This window comes from Barbus barbus (genome assembly GCF_936440315.1).
Source record: "Barbus barbus genome assembly, chromosome: 30".
Taxonomy (NCBI): domain Eukaryota; kingdom Metazoa; phylum Chordata; class Actinopteri; order Cypriniformes; family Cyprinidae; genus Barbus; species Barbus barbus.
The window spans coordinates 11,857,691-11,877,207 of NC_136758.1; the positions used below are offsets into that span (position 1 = coordinate 11,857,691).

At 33.8% G+C, this 19,517-nt stretch overlaps 1 protein-coding gene across 1 annotated transcript in view; it reads left to right on the forward strand.

Annotated features, from left to right (window-relative positions):
* Positions 1 to 19,517, forward strand: part of LOC306850424 (lysophospholipid acyltransferase 2-like) — a 50,183-nt gene that overhangs the window by 27,125 nt on the left and 3,541 nt on the right. Inside the window, exons 4-12 of the mRNA XM_079386081.1 lie at positions 5,066 to 5,161; positions 6,411 to 6,466; positions 11,434 to 11,488; positions 12,713 to 12,896; positions 15,798 to 15,990; positions 16,506 to 16,609; positions 16,699 to 16,763; positions 16,842 to 16,974; positions 19,183 to 19,334. Coding sequence (XP_079242207.1) covers positions 5,066 to 5,161; positions 6,411 to 6,466; positions 11,434 to 11,488; positions 12,713 to 12,896; positions 15,798 to 15,990; positions 16,506 to 16,609; positions 16,699 to 16,763; positions 16,842 to 16,974; positions 19,183 to 19,334 — 1,038 coding nt within the window. The remainder of the gene's footprint in view (positions 1 to 5,065; positions 5,162 to 6,410; positions 6,467 to 11,433; positions 11,489 to 12,712; positions 12,897 to 15,797; positions 15,991 to 16,505; positions 16,610 to 16,698; positions 16,764 to 16,841; positions 16,975 to 19,182; positions 19,335 to 19,517) is intronic.

The window sequence follows — 19,517 nt, forward strand, 5'->3', positions numbered from 1 at the left end:
TTATGTCATGAACATAAAGCCATAAGCCTTGCAATTTGCGCAAGGATACGAAAAAAACATGACATACTGTTGGTATAACAACCTACAAATAAAAACTTGGTTAAATAAGTTATATTAACATATATAGTGGAAAATGGTAAAAACATGGCATTATATGTAATTTTACTGTAAAATAATATCATATTCATGGTTTTTGTAGGTACAAATGTGAAGAGCTATCTAATACTATGCACATCGCATAGTATTAGATTTGGCGTAAATAATTTAGTTTCTTCTTATTTTTGTTGTCATGTACATTAGGAAGTTTTTCATTACAGTTTATGTAAGTTCATGTTTATTGCATTATTTTAGTTACACGTGTTGCCTTGGTGTTTTATGGTTGAATCTTTTTAATGTAGAAATCTTTGATTTTGACAGTTCAGATATGAGTATATCATTTAATGAAATATAAATTATAGGTTATACAGGCAGCAATAAGACGCTCCTGAATGGATTGATATATGTTTTGTTTTTGTTTTTTTTACAATCTGATGGATTGAACCTAGAATATTCCTTTAACCTACTGGACTGATTATTTAACTACGGATTACTAAACCAACTAGACTTTGAAACAACGCTTTTTGTATTATGAACTCCTCATAATGGGTGTGACAGACAGGTCAGACTGGTAATCTGTAGTTTGCACTGATTAAGAAATAAGTCTTTCTCTTTGCTGATTGTTCTTCTGTAAGAAAGTAAAGAGCAGCAACTTGTTTTAAGACTGACAAGAAGAACTTGTGCAGGAGTCCTGTAGGTTGATAGAGATATAGACCGGCCCGGTTCCCTGCAGTGAACACAGAGAGCGCATTAGGGATGCAGTGCTACAAAACAGACCTTTTGAAACTCCAGGAGACGATCAGTCTGTAATAGAGTGATGCCATGCTCCACTGCTCAGGGGAGATGGAAGGGCAAAGCAAAGGATGGAGGGAAATTGAAAAACAGGGGCGGAAAACCGATACAGAATACAAGATGTGTGTGTGTTTGCAGAAAGGGCATAAGGATCTCTTTTGAAAGCCTCACATTACTTAACTGGTTTATTACCTGGAGACTGCCAATAGATTAGCTGCTGAAGTGATAATGCAATCACTTCATTATACAAAAAACTGAATACTTAGTCCTTTTTCTGGCCTTATAGCCAACATTGAATGCTTGGATTCATATTAACTTGTTGGCTGTACCGTGGCAGCAGTAACTTGTTTATGGAAATTCATCTCAAATGTATTTTTTGTGCCAAAAACTATCAGTGTTCCTGTAAAAATAGGCTGTTTGTGTAAGGTCCACATGAGTTGCCCAGTGGAGGTAACCAATGGTGGATGAAGGTTTCCTGCGTGTTCGGTCTTTTCGGCTAAATTCAAATCTGACTCCATTTTATTATGATCTCGCATTTGAGTTAGAATGCCATTATTATTGATCATTTATAGGATAATTTATCTAGACATCTGATTATTCTATTTATTCTTTAATATTATTGCACTTATTGATTCGGGTGCTCATGTCGCTCAACGATATTGATTCGGCCGTTAGTGTAGCACGATCACATTCTCGTCAGTCTTGGTTATTAGACCGAGGTAATTGACTAATACTTTAGACAGCCTTTCCTATGCTTGCTCATTCTAAAAGTACTTTTATTTAGCTGCCATAGATTTGTACACACTTGAATAAAGCAACATCATTTCTAGTCAGAGGTCATGGCCACTACTATAGATATACGTTCAGTGGATACTGCAGTCCAGTATAAACTCCTACTAACTTTTAAAGCACATACAGCAACTTGGCGACCTTCAGCAATTAAATTACTGTATGTGTGAATGTACCTTTAGAGCTCTTATGGATGTATATTTCTTAACAGCTTGTTTCTGTGACCATCACTGTGAAGTTCAGAAAACTTCAAGACTCTATACAGATGAAATGGAGTATGGTAAGCGTTCACACAGAGGTCTTGCTTTCAAATTCAGCCCCATGTGAAATTCCTGAAATCATACACAACACAGTGTGCCATTAACTTCTGCTCTGAGAGGGTGGAAGGTTGTTCTCTCAGGTCTTGTTCTACTGCACAATGGTGTGATTGTCCCCCGTTTCATTAAAAATGACACTTTTATGATGTGATTTATTGCTTTAATATGTTTCCACTCAGGCATGTGAGAGAAGGGTTTTATGGTGTAGACGAGACCCCATCTAGCAGCTGCTGATAACACCTCACCTCTGTGTCTCACCTTTATAAATGATCATCCTGAGACTGTGTGTGGAGGTTATTGCCAAATGAAAGTAGAAGCAGGAGTGTGTGTGTGGAGAGAGAGAGCGTGAGCTGCCCTCATCACGGGTCACTGGAGCTCTTGTCTGTCTTATTAGAGATGAATAGAGTAAATGTACATTTATAGAAGGGCTACTGTAGTGTGAGTCCTTGAAAATCACAATATCAGCTTATGCTCGCCTAGCAAAGACAGTATACGATAAGGGATGGATTTCTTGTAGATTTTCTGTGTACATTTATTTAAAATGTTTTTTTTAATGAAATAATTGATCGTCCATCTTCTGAACACAAATGCCATAGTCAGAAAGGGAACTACCACGTTCAAGGCCCAGAAAGGTAGCAAGGATCTCGTAAAATAGTCCATGTGACCATGTGTTATTTTTGTATTCTTTGCTTCGTAACATCACGGTTGAACCACTGATGTTACATGGGCTATTTTAACAATGTCCTTACTATCTTTCTGGGCCTTTAATGTGGTAGTTGCATTGCTGCAGGGTCAGAAAGCTCTCGGATTTCATCAAAAATATCTTAATTTGTGTTCCGAAGATGAATGAAGGTCTTATGGGTTTGGAACGACATGAGGGTGTTTAATGAATGACAGAATTTTCATTTTTGGGTGAACTATCCCTTTAACATTCTGACAAGTGTAGTTGATGTAGAGATTTAAACGGAACAGATTTTATTGATTGCAGTTTATTTTATTTCTCATCTGCAATGTTTGTCAAGTATGTTTGCATCAAAGACAGTCGCATGACCAATTTACTTGTACATGAACATTTCTTACCCTCTCTGTGTTTCAAATTGTTTTTGCTACTGTACCTTTAAGACCTCTGTATGTAAGTAACCTTGGTTTTGATTTACACTGTTTTGAGGAAATTGTTGTTTATCATGGTGTGCCAAGTTACTGAGTAATTTAATATTTTTAGTATTGTGCATTTATATTTCTAACTTCAATACCGAGATATGTCTTAATAGCTTTCCATCCAAAGTCAAGGATTGAACTTATGCGCTGAATTGGAATATTGCATAAAACATTTGCGATTAAATGTTTCTTTTAAGCACACGGAGGAATTTATTTCGTAAATGTATTTCCATCTCTTATTAATTGCATTAACTTTCTTTCGCACATGTCAAAACCACCTCAAGGGAAACGTTTTAGATTTTTTTGTTGAAATTTGTTGTTTCTGATTTCTGATGTGATACTTTAAAATGCGCATTAAAACAGGGTGATGGAAACATCATTCAAGTATGCACAATTTGAAAAACCACTTACATTTCCGTTTTTAGTATAAATAGATCTGAGATGCACAAGTTCCCTTTAAGTAAACTGACTGACCCACTACCATTCTGCATCACAGTCCATCTCCTAACTGTACAATGTTCCTTGTACAACCAGAAAACAGCCTCCACACAATCATCCTACAGAGCGCTGGAACAGAAGAAGGGCATCATAGTTTGCACAGTGCTACTCACAGGCCTGATGAAGGGTCTAGTGTTGAGTCTGAGCAGGCACTGCCTCTGAATACTATGAGTAGGACTGTAGACATATTAAACCAGCTTTGTTAGAGGCAAAGACAGAAACTAGAATGCCAAGAATTTGCCCACTGTTGCCTAGTGGGGAATCGGGGGGGCTTGGCTATTTGAGTCCGAAACTTGAAGTCAGACATACCAAACATTGTGCAGCTGTGTTCAACTGACAGTGGGAGAAGATTCAAAGGCTTTTGCCTCAAACTGAGGCCCTGCTGAAATTATGTGTCTTTGGTAACTGTCTGTTATATTTGGTATCTGTGGCTGTTATATTCCTTTTGATGGTTAATATGCTGAATAAAATAGCCTTATCCTTATCGGATTGTGGGAGGAAGGTAACAAGTTGAGTTGCAATTATGGCTTGAATCTGATAGTGTTGTTCTAACATGCTGCTTTAGGCAGCGATGATACAGAGCAGCCTTGATCACTCTCTCTCCACTCACAAATTTGTTGTAGTATGCAAATAACTTGCATGAATTATCATGTATAATATCAGATGTTAAATGTGAGTGGTTTCCTTCAAAGTGGGGGCTCTGACGATTTAAGATAGGTGGCGCCTCTTGATAAATGTTTGTGGGGATAATTAACATATATTCTTGCATTTACATTAACCAAAAAAAAGAGAGAGAGAATATACTAACAATTTTGATTTTATTTATTATTTGACTAGTTTTGGTGGTTTTTTTGTCTCTTAATGAATTCAAGTAAACTCTAAAAATACATAAATAATTCAAGAATAAGAAATATTTGTATGTTTTGAAATGTAGTGAATTTGATGCTTGCTGCATATTCCATGCATGTGTATATACTGATTTTATTTACTTTTACAAAAAAAAAAATATGTAAAACATTTACGTTCATGAACACAAATTACGGTATTTTCACACCCTATTATTAATTCAGTTAGTGACATCCAATTATAATCTTACGAATAACATAAACCCTTATTTTGCTAATTTTAATCAATAAAAATGACTAATTTGTTTGGACTGCAAAACAGGGTTTATTTGTCATACAGGAAATGGAAAGTCAGGTTAAGTGCATTGCATTGTGGGATACAGTATTTCACACAGTATGGTTTGTTGTGTGTATACTTCGCATTTTACATACATAGCATTTGCATAGTGACCACAATATACTTATGCTGAAATGGAGTAGTATGTGGTAGTTTGTACCAAACAGTCTTTTTTTGTTTGTTTTCCATTCAGTGGTTTTAAGTATTTCCCTCTTTTGCATTCTTCTCCATAGATACTGCTTTGTGGTTACCCTGGGATATCTCAGTTTTTGCCAGGTTACAAGAGTCTATGTGTTTGACTACGGAATGTACTCAGCAGACTTCACTGGGTAAGTTATTTTGCACTGGAATCAGCATCATTTCAAAGAAAACTATAACTGAATGAAAATGATTTTGCCAACTGGAATAAAAAAAAAGACTGTGAAAAGCAGGCTAAACTAAAATAAATTTTCATGTCTCCTAAACAAACAAAAGTAAAATAAAAATAACTATAAAATATAAATACATTTTAGTTTGTGATAGATGGTATGTATATTGTAACTGACACCTGCATTATACACGTTAACTGTCACTATATAGCAATAACACTAGGCTGAGAAATTAAAATATTGAATTATGCTAGTTTAGTTTACACTCCTTAAGGTTTTTTATTTTTTGGGAATTTTTAATTTTTTTTGGCAAGGATGCATTAAATAGTTTAAAAGTAACAGTACAGACTTATATTTCTGTTTCCATGAAATGTTAATGTTCATCAAAAAAAAAAAGAAAAACGAGGAAAAATCCTGAAAAAATGTATCATGCTTTCCACAAAATTCTAAAACACACGTTATTTTAAATTGTTAGACTATTACACAGTTACTGTTTTTACAGTATTTTGATCGAATAATTGCAGCCTTGGTGAGCATAAAACCCAAACTGAATCAATTTAATAAACTAGAAAACATTGAACATACTAAAATAAAACTAAAAATTATATAGTGAAAACTACCAAACCCAAACAAAATTCAAAGGACAAATTGAAAATAAAATGGAAAACTAACCAAAAAATTCATAATTGTATTAAGTATTGGGCTTTTAAGTTAATTTCGTTATCTATGTTGTGAAAAGATGCCTCATACTTGTACCTCAGAATATCTCATCAGCTATAGATTAAACATAAGTGAAACAAATCAGTGTACATATTCTGCTTTGCAGTAATCTCAGAACTAAAATATGCATTCATCTTTATTCTGCACTGGACTGAGACTCCAGCTCTCCTTCAATGAAATATGCATGTTAACTACAGCCAAGGGCAAGTATACAAGTGCTAGTTTTACCTCAGTATAAAAGCAGATCAGTATCATAGCTCAACCTTCTAGCAGATTTGACAGAAGAGCTACACCAAGGTGAACTTGACCCATTAGAAACTGTGTGGAGATTTGGTCTGTGCAACTGTATAAATAATAAATGATGAAGAGCTTGGTTTGATCGAAGTAGAAGCGCTTGCGTATATGTGGATCCAACAGACTCGATATCAGGTTTAAACCGCATTTCTCTCACATACCCACACTTTTTTTTTTTTTTTTTTTCTCCCTCCAGGCCCATGATGGTCATCACACAGAAGATCACAAGTTTGGCCTTTGAGATTCATGACGGTATGTAACAGTTTTATTAATCCAATTCTCATCTTCTTCTCTTTATTACGTTTTCATGGTGGAACAGTCTCAGTAATGAATGATCTTACAAAACTGGCATGATTTCTACCTGAGATCTTTCTAGAGCTCCATTGTTTCTGTCTGCCCATGTTAGAGGCTCTAGGAATTACATAAGGGCTGTTAAACCCTGCTGCTACACCACGTCCTTGTATGCCATTGATTTATACCACTGCTGGTGCTGCACTCCAGTGAGTGGGCCAGAGTAGTTTGGGCTGCCAGCTGGATGTTGCACTTCATAGACCACACTTGCCTCATCCAACACACTATATCGCTTATTATGCAACTTGGTGAAATCTGTTTAATAAGATACTAATTGTTATGCATCTTCACATCATTTTTGGATGATCTGGATCATTGATAAAAGAGAATGATGGTCATTTCAAGATTAATGGACCTCCCTTCAACTGAGTGTGTTAAAGGGACAGTTTACCTAAAATAAACATTTCTGTCATTATTTTGACACCATATTGGAATATACACTACTATTAAATATATACAGTGGCATGCAAACGTTTGGGAACCCCTTGAAGAATCTGTGAAAATGTGGATAATTTTACCAAAATAAGAGAGATCATACAAAATGCATGTTATTTGCATGTTACAAAATGTGGTTTTTATTTAGTACTGTCCTGAGTAAGATATTTTCCATAAGATGTTTATATATAGTCCACAATACAAAAAAATTGCTGAAATTATTAAAATAACCACATTCAAAAGTTTGGGAACCCTTAGTTCTTAATACTGTGTGTGGTTACCTGGATGATCTACAACGTTTTTTTTTTTTTTTGTGATGGTTGTTCATGAGTCCCTTGTTTGTTCTGAACAGTTCAACTGAGCACTGTTCTTCAGAAAAATCCTCCAGGTCCTGCAGAATCTTCAGTTTTCCAGCATCTTTTGCATATTTGAACCCTTTCCAGCAGTAACTGTATGATTTTGAGATCCACCTTTTCACACTGAGGATGATTGAGGGACTCAAACATAACAATTAAAAAAGGTTCAAACATTCACTGATGCTCCAGAAGGAAACACGATGCATTAAGAGCCGGGGGTGAAAACTTTTGAACAGGATGAAGCTGTCCAAATTTTTCTTATTTTGTTGAAATATCATATTTTTCCATTTAGTACTGCCCTTCTGACGTGACAGAAGATACTTGCATGTTTCCTGGAAGACAGATTAAGTACAATTTACCTTGATCTTCAAATTCAAAAAGTTTTCACCCCCGGCTCTTAATGCATCGTGTTTCCTTCAGGAGCATCAGTGAACGTTTGAACCTTTTTTAATTTATATTAAAGAAATTTTGTGCAGATAGCCTATAAGTCGTAATATAACGTTATACTGTATAAATAATGAAGCATATTTTATATGAGATAAAAGTTAGATCATTCTACTGGTCGTCTTCAACACGCGCAGCTCAAAACAGAAATGCACAACATTAATAACTGTCATATAGGCGACATAATGTTATACTGAGAGCACTATTGAAAAAAATGTTGTGAATTCTTTGGGTTTTGCTGACGTTTAATGTTAACTATCTTTTAATCAAAACATAAAACATTATTTATTATCTGCGAGGTGTCCGATACATATTTTCCCTGTATGTTAATGTCAGTAATGACTGTCGAATGTCTGACTTGAATCTTGGTAATGTATTTTGACCCCGCCCCCAAACATGATTGGACTATCAGTCGACTATCGGCAAGATTGGAAAATTCTGGTTCGACTATGTAAATCCTTAGTCGGGGACACCCTTAATATTTTTTCATTATTACTTTTATTCAGCAAGGTCACATTAATTTCAGTGACAGTAAAGATATTTATAATGTTACAAAAGTTTCTATTTTAATTAAATGCTCTATTGATTTTTATATTCATCAAAGAATCCTGAAAAAAAAAGACCCAGCATATTAGAATGATTTCTGAAGAATCATGTGACACTGAAGACTAGAGTAACGATGCTGAAAAATCAGCTTTTCATCACAGGAATAAATAATATAATAACAAAAAGTTATTTTCAATTATAATATTTCACAATATTACTGTTTTTACTGTATTTTAAATTAATTGATTATATTAAATTAGTTGATTATATAATTATAAATTATGTAAAATTATGATTTCAATATTTTGTTAATTTCCCCCCCCTCACATAAAGATACTGTATATCCTTTGACATTTTGACCTTGACAGCCCCTGGACACAATTTACTTTCATTGGTTGGAAAAGAGCAGCTCAGACATTTTTGCAAATATCTTCTTTTGTGTTCCACCTGAAGAAAGAAATTCAAATTGGTTTGGAATGACAAGAGGACTTAATATTGACAGATTATTTTTCATTTTTGGGTGAACTATCCCTTTAAGCACAAAGGAATGAGCATCAGAGGAAATGTGATGGCAGGAACCCAAGAGAAACCACTCTAGTTTTATCAACGACTGGCAAATCTCCCATGTAAACAAGGCAACTGATAAGCAAACTAGATTGCACACCGTTGCACAGCGTAGTTTTTGTGATACTTAGTCAACCAAAGAACTAATCACAGTGATATGTGAATGAGTTACTTTTTAGAGTCAAACAGAAGTCAACATATTTCCTTTAACAGGGTTTATTGGAAGATTAAGAGAGCACATTTCTCTGAAGCGATAGCTCACAGAACAGCTGGCTGAAACTGCAGCCCAGCACTTTTGAGCTGCCTCCGCATGACTTGCTGTTAGCTCTGCATGCCCTGCTCTATTGCAGACAACACACATGACATATTAATCCATGTGTTTTAATGAAGTTGTGCAATAGTCTCCTCCCTCCACCACGTTATGGAGAACTAAATTCAGACCGAAATTGTGGCACTCGCAAAAACGAAGTATACCTTGGGCTTAATGTTTCACTAATTATTTGCTAATTGTATTATTATTATTATTATTATTATTATTATTTACCATTTTTATTATATTTTTGTTTTTTATTTTATAGTTTTTTTTTTTAGCTCTATGACCACCAAAATTTATGATTCTTACAAGTTTTGTTCATCCTGATAATCTTTACATATGAACTAGTGCTATCAAATGATTAATCGCAATTAATCGCATCCAAAATAAAAGTATTTTTACGTAATATATGTGTGTGTACGGTGTATATTTATGTATGTATAAACATATACATACATGTATATATTTCAGAATAAATTTATGTTTATATATTAAATATATTTATATATAATATAAATTATATCCCACACTTGTTAGCAATGGCCTTTTTCAAGACCAGTAAAAGCTATTACTGATGTATATTTTGTCACAGAATGAAAAATATCTTGAGCTTGCGTTTTCCACAGACCTTATTTCAGGCATGTAACCGAAAAACCCATTGATTTCTGGTCGATTGAGGTGGAAGTGTTAAATGTGCTCACATTTCCTTGTTTTGGCCTACAAAAATTGTCTCCGTAGAATTGAGGTTACAACCCAGGTTTCATTCAAATCCGAGTCTACCACATTAGCACCATGCCTCAATGTGTCTGACATGGTTGTTTTGGTTATTAATAATGTGTTTCAGTGGGTTTGTGTTGGACCTGCGAGTGCTACCCGGTGAACAAATATCATGAAGTGTTGTTGATGTTGTCACATTTGCTGTAGGAAGAAGAGTGGGACTGTGTCTGTGTGTACATGCTGCTGTGGGTTATGCATTTCCCAGCAGCCATTAAAGCCTGCAGAAGCTGATAGGGTGACTAATCTAGTTGTCAGTGCACTGACAGAGATGAATGAAGAATGGCTTGATCCGTTTTCTTCACTAACCCCGCAGACTTAATGCTCCAGACTGGAGCCTGAAGCAACTCAGTGCTGCAGAACACGACAGCACTGTCCACAGACTCTTAATTAATGTCTACAGTCATCTGTCCATCCATCTGTCTATCTATCTGTCTATCAATCATCAGTTCGAGGTTGGTAGATTATTATTATTTATTTATTTTTAATGAAATCTCTTATGCTCACCTTGGCTGCATTTATTTGATAAAGTACAATTAAAATGGTAATATTGTGAAATATTATTACAATTTAAAGTAACTGTTTTCTATTTGAATAGATTTTAACATATAATTTATTCCTGTGCCGCAAAGCTGAATTTTCAGCATCATCAGTCCAGTCTTCAGTGTCACATGATCCTTCAGAAATCCCTCTAGTATATTGGATTTCAAGAAACATTTGTTATTATTAGCAATGTTGAAATCAGCTACTTTTATTTGTATTTTTTTGTGGACACTGTGATGCATGTTTTTCAGGATTATCTCATAAGAACAGAATTTATTTTAAAAATATATATTTTTTTAATATGTCTTTATTGACAAATCAATTTAACGTGTCCTTGCTGAATATAAGTATTAATTTCTTTCAAAAGAAACATTACACCAAACCTTTAAATGGTAGTTGGTAGAGAGAGAGAGAGAGAGAGAGACAGAAAGTATTTATCTACTACATGTATTTAGTAATTATTTTCTTATGTGCATTTATCATGGGTGGTAATAATTTACATATATATGTTTTATTATACAGGCTTTCACTAAGCCTGTACAATTAAACTATTGTATTTGACCTTTAACTTTGAAAACGCTAAATGCATAAACACAGATGTGTGATGCTGTTTCTGTTTGCACTCGGTGAGTGTGTGTGATTCTGCATGTTCACGTGGGCTTCATTCACACACATTTGCTGTATCGGGGTGTAGCTGCTGTTTCTGCTGTTAGTGTGAATCACAGGAGACCACTGGCCTCGAAATCCACTACACATGCTGCGGTAGTGCAGCTGCTTCATAATCAAACAGAACGGCATCTGTTTCTCAACTTCTGGACGTGTTTCTAAATGACAGTGATTTGAGGAAGTGTGCCTGATGAGTTCGGGCCTGTGTTTGTGTGTTTTTCCCACAGGCTTGATGAAGAGGGAGGAGCACCTAAAGCCCAGTCAGAAGTATCTTGCAGTCAGGTATGTGTGAAAGGTATGTTTGTGGTTGGGATGAGATCACTCGTTTACTTTCTGTGTCTTTTGAAAGAAACTCAACTCCTAACCCAATGCGAGATATAAAGTTCCTCTCGCTGATCGAATGCTGTGTGCACAGCTGCGTTCTTTAATAACAATCATTTTGAGCATAATATTACTCTGCAGTGCTCAAAAAACAGCACACCACTTGCAGACTCAAATCATTCACAATCAGGCCCTGAAGGCTGTTGCCAAGCAACTGAACATTCCCGCCGTATCACGTGAACCGGTGTCCACAGGAAGTCGTCAGGATTCAGGAGGTTTCGGAAGTCACACCCAGCAGTTAGTAAGAGCAGTTTTGAATAACGATAGTACCATGGCCCTGTGGTCACAGAGTGTTAAGCAATATGTCAACATTTACATAATTATGACTTGCATTCTTGTTCAAACATGACTCATATTTGATCATAGTTAAAGTGCTGGTTACATAGGCTACAAACTCATTCATGGTTGAGATGATCGCAGTCAGCTCAAATTCCTGTTATCCTAGTGTAAATCTTGTATATAGGATTATATTTAACCTCTGGATTAGCCACTGTAATGGTGCTCAGCTGTTTTAACTTTGGGAAGCGTGGGAAAATTCGACTTGACTGGTCTTGAGAAATGAGACTTTAATTTTGAGAGATTCATTTTTGCGAAGTTTCTTCAGACAGTTGATTCCAGTGAACTGGTTCAAAACAAGCAGTTTATCAAGAGAAACTCAGATCTATCTATCTGTCTGTCTGTCTATCATTAATGTTGTTTTAGGTATATTTTAGAACTTATGTTATGTTTGTACTACAAACATATAGCTATCTTATGTTTGTAGTTTCTAGCATAGCTTTTTTTTTTTTTAAGATATAGTTTAATTTAACTTAAGTAGCTTGTTGAAAAGCTTCCTCTAATAGCCTTGATAAACTAAATAATGGCCTTGTAACATTGAAGTGATTTATAACATTCTCTGCTTTCTTAAATACTGAAAAACATTGCTACATTAATAATTTGTTATTAATATGTAAATTGTCCTTTTTCATCATTATTTCTGCTAAAGAGCAAACCATGTCAAATATTGGGTGTGCCTTGTCAAATCAAATATTGGGTGTGCCTTGTTAGTTAAATCAGACATTTCTTTTAAACTTAAATCATTTATTTGGTGACTTTTATTGTTCTGTCCTTGTGTTTGTTGTACAGGAAGATGCCCAGTCTGCTGGAGTATCTGAGTTATAACTGTAACTTTATGGGGATCTTGGCCGGCCCGACCTGCTCCTATAATGATTATATAGCCTTTATAGAAGGCCAATGCTATGAGTCCAAGCACCTGGAGTCAAACGGCAAAGAGAATGGGAAATTCAAGCAGTGTGACCCTTCACCTAAGGTAGTGTGATTACACTGCTCTCTTGCTCCCTCTGGTGAGCGTATCACATAAATTATATACAATACATAGTTATACAAGAACACACACACACACACACACACACACACACACACACACACACACATATATATATATATATATATATATATACACTGCCGCTCAAAAGTTTAGGATTATAAAGATCAGTAAGATTTTTAATGTTTTTTTAAGGCAGTCTCTTCTGCTCAAGGCTGTATTTATTCAATCAAAAATACAGAAAAAACTGTAATATTGTGAAATCTTATTGCAATTTCTAATATTAGTTTCCTATTTTAATATACTTTAAAATAGATTTTATTTCTGTGATGCAGCGCTGAATTTTCAGCATTTTTACTCCAGTCTTCAGTGTCACATGATCCTTCAGAAATCATTCTGATATGCTGATTTATTATGAGTGTTGAAAGTGTTGTGCTGCTTCATATTGTTTTTTGGAACATGTGATACTTTTTTCTTTGACTTTTTTGATGAATACAAAGTTAAAAAGAACAGCATTTGTTTAAAAAAGAAATTTTGTTACAATATACAATGCTATTCAAAAGTTTGGGGTCAGTAATTTTTTCTTTTTTTTTAAAGAAATTAATACTTTTTTTAAGGAGGGATGTGTTAAATGAATAAATGTCATAGTAAAGACTTATATTGTTAGAAAAGATTTCTATTTTGAACAAATGCTGTTTTTTTTTTTTTTTTACTTTGTACTATTCATTAAAGAAAAAAGTATCACCGGTTCCAAAAAAACCCAATATGAAGCAGCACAACAGTTTCAACACTCATAATAAATCAGCATATCAGAATGATTTCTGAAGGATCATGTGATTTAACTAAAAATGTTTTTCTTTTAAACTTTATATTCATCAAAAAAACCTGAATGAAATCCCAACAAAAATATTAACTTTAAAAAAATTTTTATAATAATAAAAATGAACAATTAACAATTAAACACCAATAATATTTGATGGTAATTGAGCACCGAATCAGCATGTTACAATGATTTCTGAAGGATAATGTGACATTAAAGACTGGAGTAATGATGCTGGAAATTCAGCTTTACCATCACAGGAAGAAATTACAATTTAAAATATTTTAATACAAATATTTATTTATTATTATTATAATTTTTTTTAATACAATTAAAAAAAAAAACAAAAAAAAAACTTTTTTTAATACAATGTATTTTTTTTAATACATTTTTTTATTATTATTTTTTTTAATACAATGTTAGCCCCTTTTACCCCTTTAATAATAATTTTGCCTGCATTATTTATTGCAGAGCCAAAACAAACCCCAAGTTATACATGAAAAACTGAACCAAATAAGTAGCGGATGTTTAGTAAATGTGGACAGCAATCATAAATTAAACAAAGAACATATGAATATGGAACATTACAGAAATGTAATAACCACTTTAGGACTGGTTTTGCCAGGTGGAATTCTACCAATTTTGCAGACCTTACGAAGGAAATGCTTTTTGAGTGAGGTAAACATCGCTACTTTCGGCAGACACGGAGAGACAATGAGAAGCACTCGGAAGACTTTAGACTTAAACTCAACTGAACTTCATTGTATGCTACAAACGTCCTTTTTGGATTATCAGGTTTTTGTCATTTGATTGAATGAAAACCTCTATGGCCAGGAGCTCATATTTCTCAGGGTTGCTGAGTGCAGAGTTTGTTTTGAGTGTAGCTCTGGTGATGAACATGCTTTTATATGCATTTCCTCCTCAGGAGTTTCACAATGGCCTCACTTTAATAGACTCCAGCAACATTTTAACCCAAGTAAACCAGTAAAAGCTGCAGACCTCATTAAATATTGTCAGTGATGTATGTGTTTCTTCCTCAGTAGACAAACATAAACAAAAGCGTTTGTTGAATCAGCTCGCTCGCATGTTTCACAAGAGCCTGAGGAGGTTGCATTCACAAAATAATTTCCTGTCACACAGAATCATTGCTGTATTTACCATCCAGCCCTTTCTGCTCGTCAGTGATTTGATGATAGCAAAGTATAAAGAGCTTTTTAGATACTAATGAATGATGCATAATGAAAAAAAGATACACTACTAACATACACTGCTGTTCATATCTTTCAATATATACACTGCTGTTCAAAAGCTTAGGAGAAGTAAGATTTTTAATGTTTTCTTCTTTTTAACGGAGTCACTTTTGCTCATCAAGGCTGTATTTATTTGATCAAAAATACAGAAAAACAGTAATATTGAAATTTCTTCAGCCATTGCTCCAGTCTTCAGTGTCACGTGATCTATTATTATTATTGAAACTCTTGTTTGAATTTTTTGGGAATCTGTGATCCTTTTTTCTTTTTACTTTAAGTTTTTACTATCACGTTTTATCCATTTAACAGGTCCTTGCTGAATAAAAAATTAATTTCTTAAAAACAAAAAGAAAGAACATATTTACTGACCCCAAACTTTTGAATAGTAGTGTATATTGTAGCACAAAATGTATATTTTGAATAAACACTCTTCTTTTTAAAATCTGATTTATCAAAGAATTCTGGAAAAAGTATCAAAGGTCCCAAAAAATACTAAGCAGTACAACAGTTTCCAACATTGATTATAAATCAGCATATTAAAATGATTTCTGAAGGATCATGTGACACTGGAGTAATAATGCTGAAAATTCAGCTTTGCTTCACAGGAATAAATTAAAGTATATTAAAAATGCAGCCTTGATGAGCATAAGAAACTTCTTTAAAAAACGTAAACAATTTGACTGATCCTAGACTTTTGAATGGCACTGTATATTAAGGATTAGTTTTTTGTATGTATATATTTATTTATTTATTTGAAGACATTTTCATTCGTTATATTGCTCTAACTCTCTGAAACGGTCTGTGTTGTTCTTCTAGAGGGATGTGATCCAGAAACTGTGCACGTGTGCTCTGTCACTAATGGTTTATTTGGTGATCTACACCGCCTGCCCTACAGAGCGTGCCATCAACGACACCTTTATGGCCTCTAACCCTTTCTACATCCAGGTCTTGTACCTCTACATCTCCATGTTGGCTTTACGCCCCAAATACTACTTTGTATGGACGTTAGGTGAGTAGAACAGGTGGGCAATGTGCTCTTCTGGTATTAAATTATGCACACACATATAGACATTATTCAAAATGTGCAGTACACAACCGAGAACACTGAAAGAAATACTTTTTTAATAATCTAATTCCTTACACGTTATATAATCGAAATACAATGACATATTTGCATAAAATTTGATAAAAATGCATATTAATAATTTTATTACCTCTTGGTCAATAAAACAATTAGTATGGTCATGCAACAATATATATTTTATTTATATATTTATTGTTGCGTAGTGCATGCTTTACAAAAATACAGTGTATACTATGCCATATGGCTAGTTTTTGACTCATAGGCCATGTTCAAGTATCATACTGCCCTCTTGTGTTCATAAAAGGCCTTTTCTGTGACCTGTTGCACTGTTTCTAGTTAGATATTAGGTGCTTGTTTATTTTTTTTTGTCATAGTGAATTAGATACTGCATCAGTCACTTTGTGATAGTGTTTTAACTAGATTCGTTCACTCTTTCACAGCCGATGCCATCAACAATGCAGCTGGTTTTGGGTTTAATGGCTATAACACAGATGGCACCCCAAAATGGGACAGAATATCAAATTTAAGAATACTCAATATTGAGGTAAGGCACAGACAAAAACAGAGTTTGTCTTCTCACTCGACTTGAACTCTACCCTAATATATCATCTTTTTTCCTGATGTCCTAAACAGTTTGCCACCAGCTTCAAGATGTTCTTGGATAACTGGAACATCCAGACATCGCTTTGGTTGAAAAGGTGAATAATCTTGACCGAGCATGTGTATACTTTCTGAAATCTCAGAAACAATGTGAGCTTTGTTGCTGTTCTCTGCAGAGTTTGTTATGAGCGCTGCCCGTACAATCCGACTGCGGCCACATTCCTCCTCTCAGCCATCTGGCACGGAGTTTACCCAGGGTATTACCTGACATTCATCACAGGCATCGTTGTAACAATGGCAGCACGGGCAGTGAGTATTCTTTACATAAGATGGGCTGTCAAAACTAGATGAATTGGACATCAAAAAAGACTATATGCGCTCAGTCAAGGTTATTATTCATCTAGTCATGTGCTGCATAATACTGCCATTCCTCTGTCTCATTGGCAATGATCAAGGCCTTTCCAACTAAGGAGAAAAGTAGGTCACTTAGTTGCAGTAGTCCATCTTAAAATGCTACTCTGAATATAAACTATTCAGCCCATGGCATTGTCTGCATAATACACTGTTGCTTCTAGAGCTGTTTCAATTTTTCAAACCCATGTAAGAATTTCTAAATCCACAAGTAAAAATGACTGTGTTTACTGAATATTCTTTTATTAATCTGAATTGTCACATGAACACTATAATCTAATGTCATAACCTGACTAAACCAATATTCCAGATTTAAAAAATCTGAATAAGAAAACATTTTTAAATGCTCACCAAGGCCGCATTTATTTGATCAAAAATTAATTATAATATTGTGAAATATCATTCTAATTTCAAATTAAATTAAATTATTTAATAATTTAAACAAAAAACAATATGAAATTAATAATTATTCCTGTGATGACAGCTGAATATTTAGCAGCCATTACTCCAGTCTTCGGTGTAATGCAGATCTTGTTTAATAAAATATATATCCATCTTTCATTTATATATGCACATGTAGAAATGGAAGGGATTGTGGGTGCTACAGAATACATGCAGTTGAAAACGTCAATAGAAAAAACACATTCTTGGAGTGTTTTTTTTTTTCCTCACAAATTTAAATTTAAATTTGTAAAAAAAAAATTAAGTCTCAATGTCTTAGTGTATTTGTAAAATGCTAATTACATGTGGACAGGAACATTAAACATTTTTGGGGGAATTGAAGGTTTAATGAAATTATAAACCTTATTACATTTACATTTAGTCATTCAGCAGATTCTTGGTAACACTTTATAATAACGTCCAGTTATAAGTAATTTATAAGTGATTAGTTAATGATTAACTAATCGTTTACAAAACATTCATAAGCAATTAATAAGTGATATGCTAACAATTTGTGTATGTTTTGTTAATTCATTTAAAAGTCATTTACAAGTAATTAGCTAATGATGAACTAATCATTTACAAAACATGGCTATGCATTCATAGATGATTAATAATTGATATGTTAATATTTTTATCTATGTTTTGTAGAATAAGTTTTGAATCATTTACAAGTGATTAGATGATGATGAACTAATCATTTACAAAACATAACTATACATTCACAAATGATTAAGTATATGCTAACAATTTATAAATCTGTCATAAGTTATCTTTAAATATAGCATAATGAAATAATCAAACAGATCCTTAATGGTTAATAGTTAATATATTATTAATCACTTATAGATCATTGAAATGTCAACATTGTACTATTATCTCAATAAACATTATAAATCATTTACAAAGCTTTCTGCATCCCCTAATCTAAAGTGTAAACTAATCATCAGTTGTAAATGTTTTACAAACTTTATGGTTTCCAGTCGTGTGTGCGTAAATATATATATATTCACAAACAACCTGTAACCTGGAAGGTTTGTAAATGATTAGTTCATCATCATCTAATCACTTGTAAATGATTCAAAACTTATTCTACAAAACATAGATAAAAATATTAACATATCAATTATTAATCATCTATGAATGCATAGTCATGTTTTGTAAATGATTAGTTCATCATTAGCTAATTACTTGTAAATGACTTTTAAATGAATTAACAAAACATACACAAATTGTTAGCATATCACTTATTAATCGCTTATGAATGTTTTGTAAATGATTAGTTAATCATTAACTAATTACTTATAAATGACTTATAACTGGACGTTATTATAAAGTGTTACCGATGCTTTTATCCAAAGTGACTTACAAATGAGGACAATGGAAGCAATTGAATCAACAAAAGAGCAATGATATGCAAGTGCCTAACGCAGTACACATAGCAAGATTTTTTTAATTATATAATAAATAAAATGAAAACTGATAGAATAGAAAAAGAATAGAGCAAGCTCTAATAGAGGCCTTTTTTACTTTTTGTTGATTGTATAATAAATAAAAAGAAAACCGATAGAATAGAAAAAGAATAGAGAAGCTAGTCTGAAATGTTCAAATGTTACATTTTACTGTCAAAGTCCTTTTATAAATGATACAATTTCATCTTTTCAGGTAAGACACAATGTGCGGCAACACTTCCTGGGCTCAGCCACACTCAAGCTCATCTATGACGTGATCACGTGGTTCAGCACGCAGATGGCCATTTGTTACACTGTTGTGCCATTTGTGCTGCTCGCAGTGGGGCCTTCACTAAAGTTTTATAGGTCAGTAATGCATTTGCAGCAATATGTGAGAGTTCCAGGGCAGGTCTTAATGTCTCTGACTCCAGCCATTACGGATTCACCTCCACTAACTGATGATCAATATGCAACAGGCTCCTCCAGATTGTTTATGTGCAAGCTCCGGTGATAAAACATCATTAATAAAGAAGTGAAACGCTTTAAAGA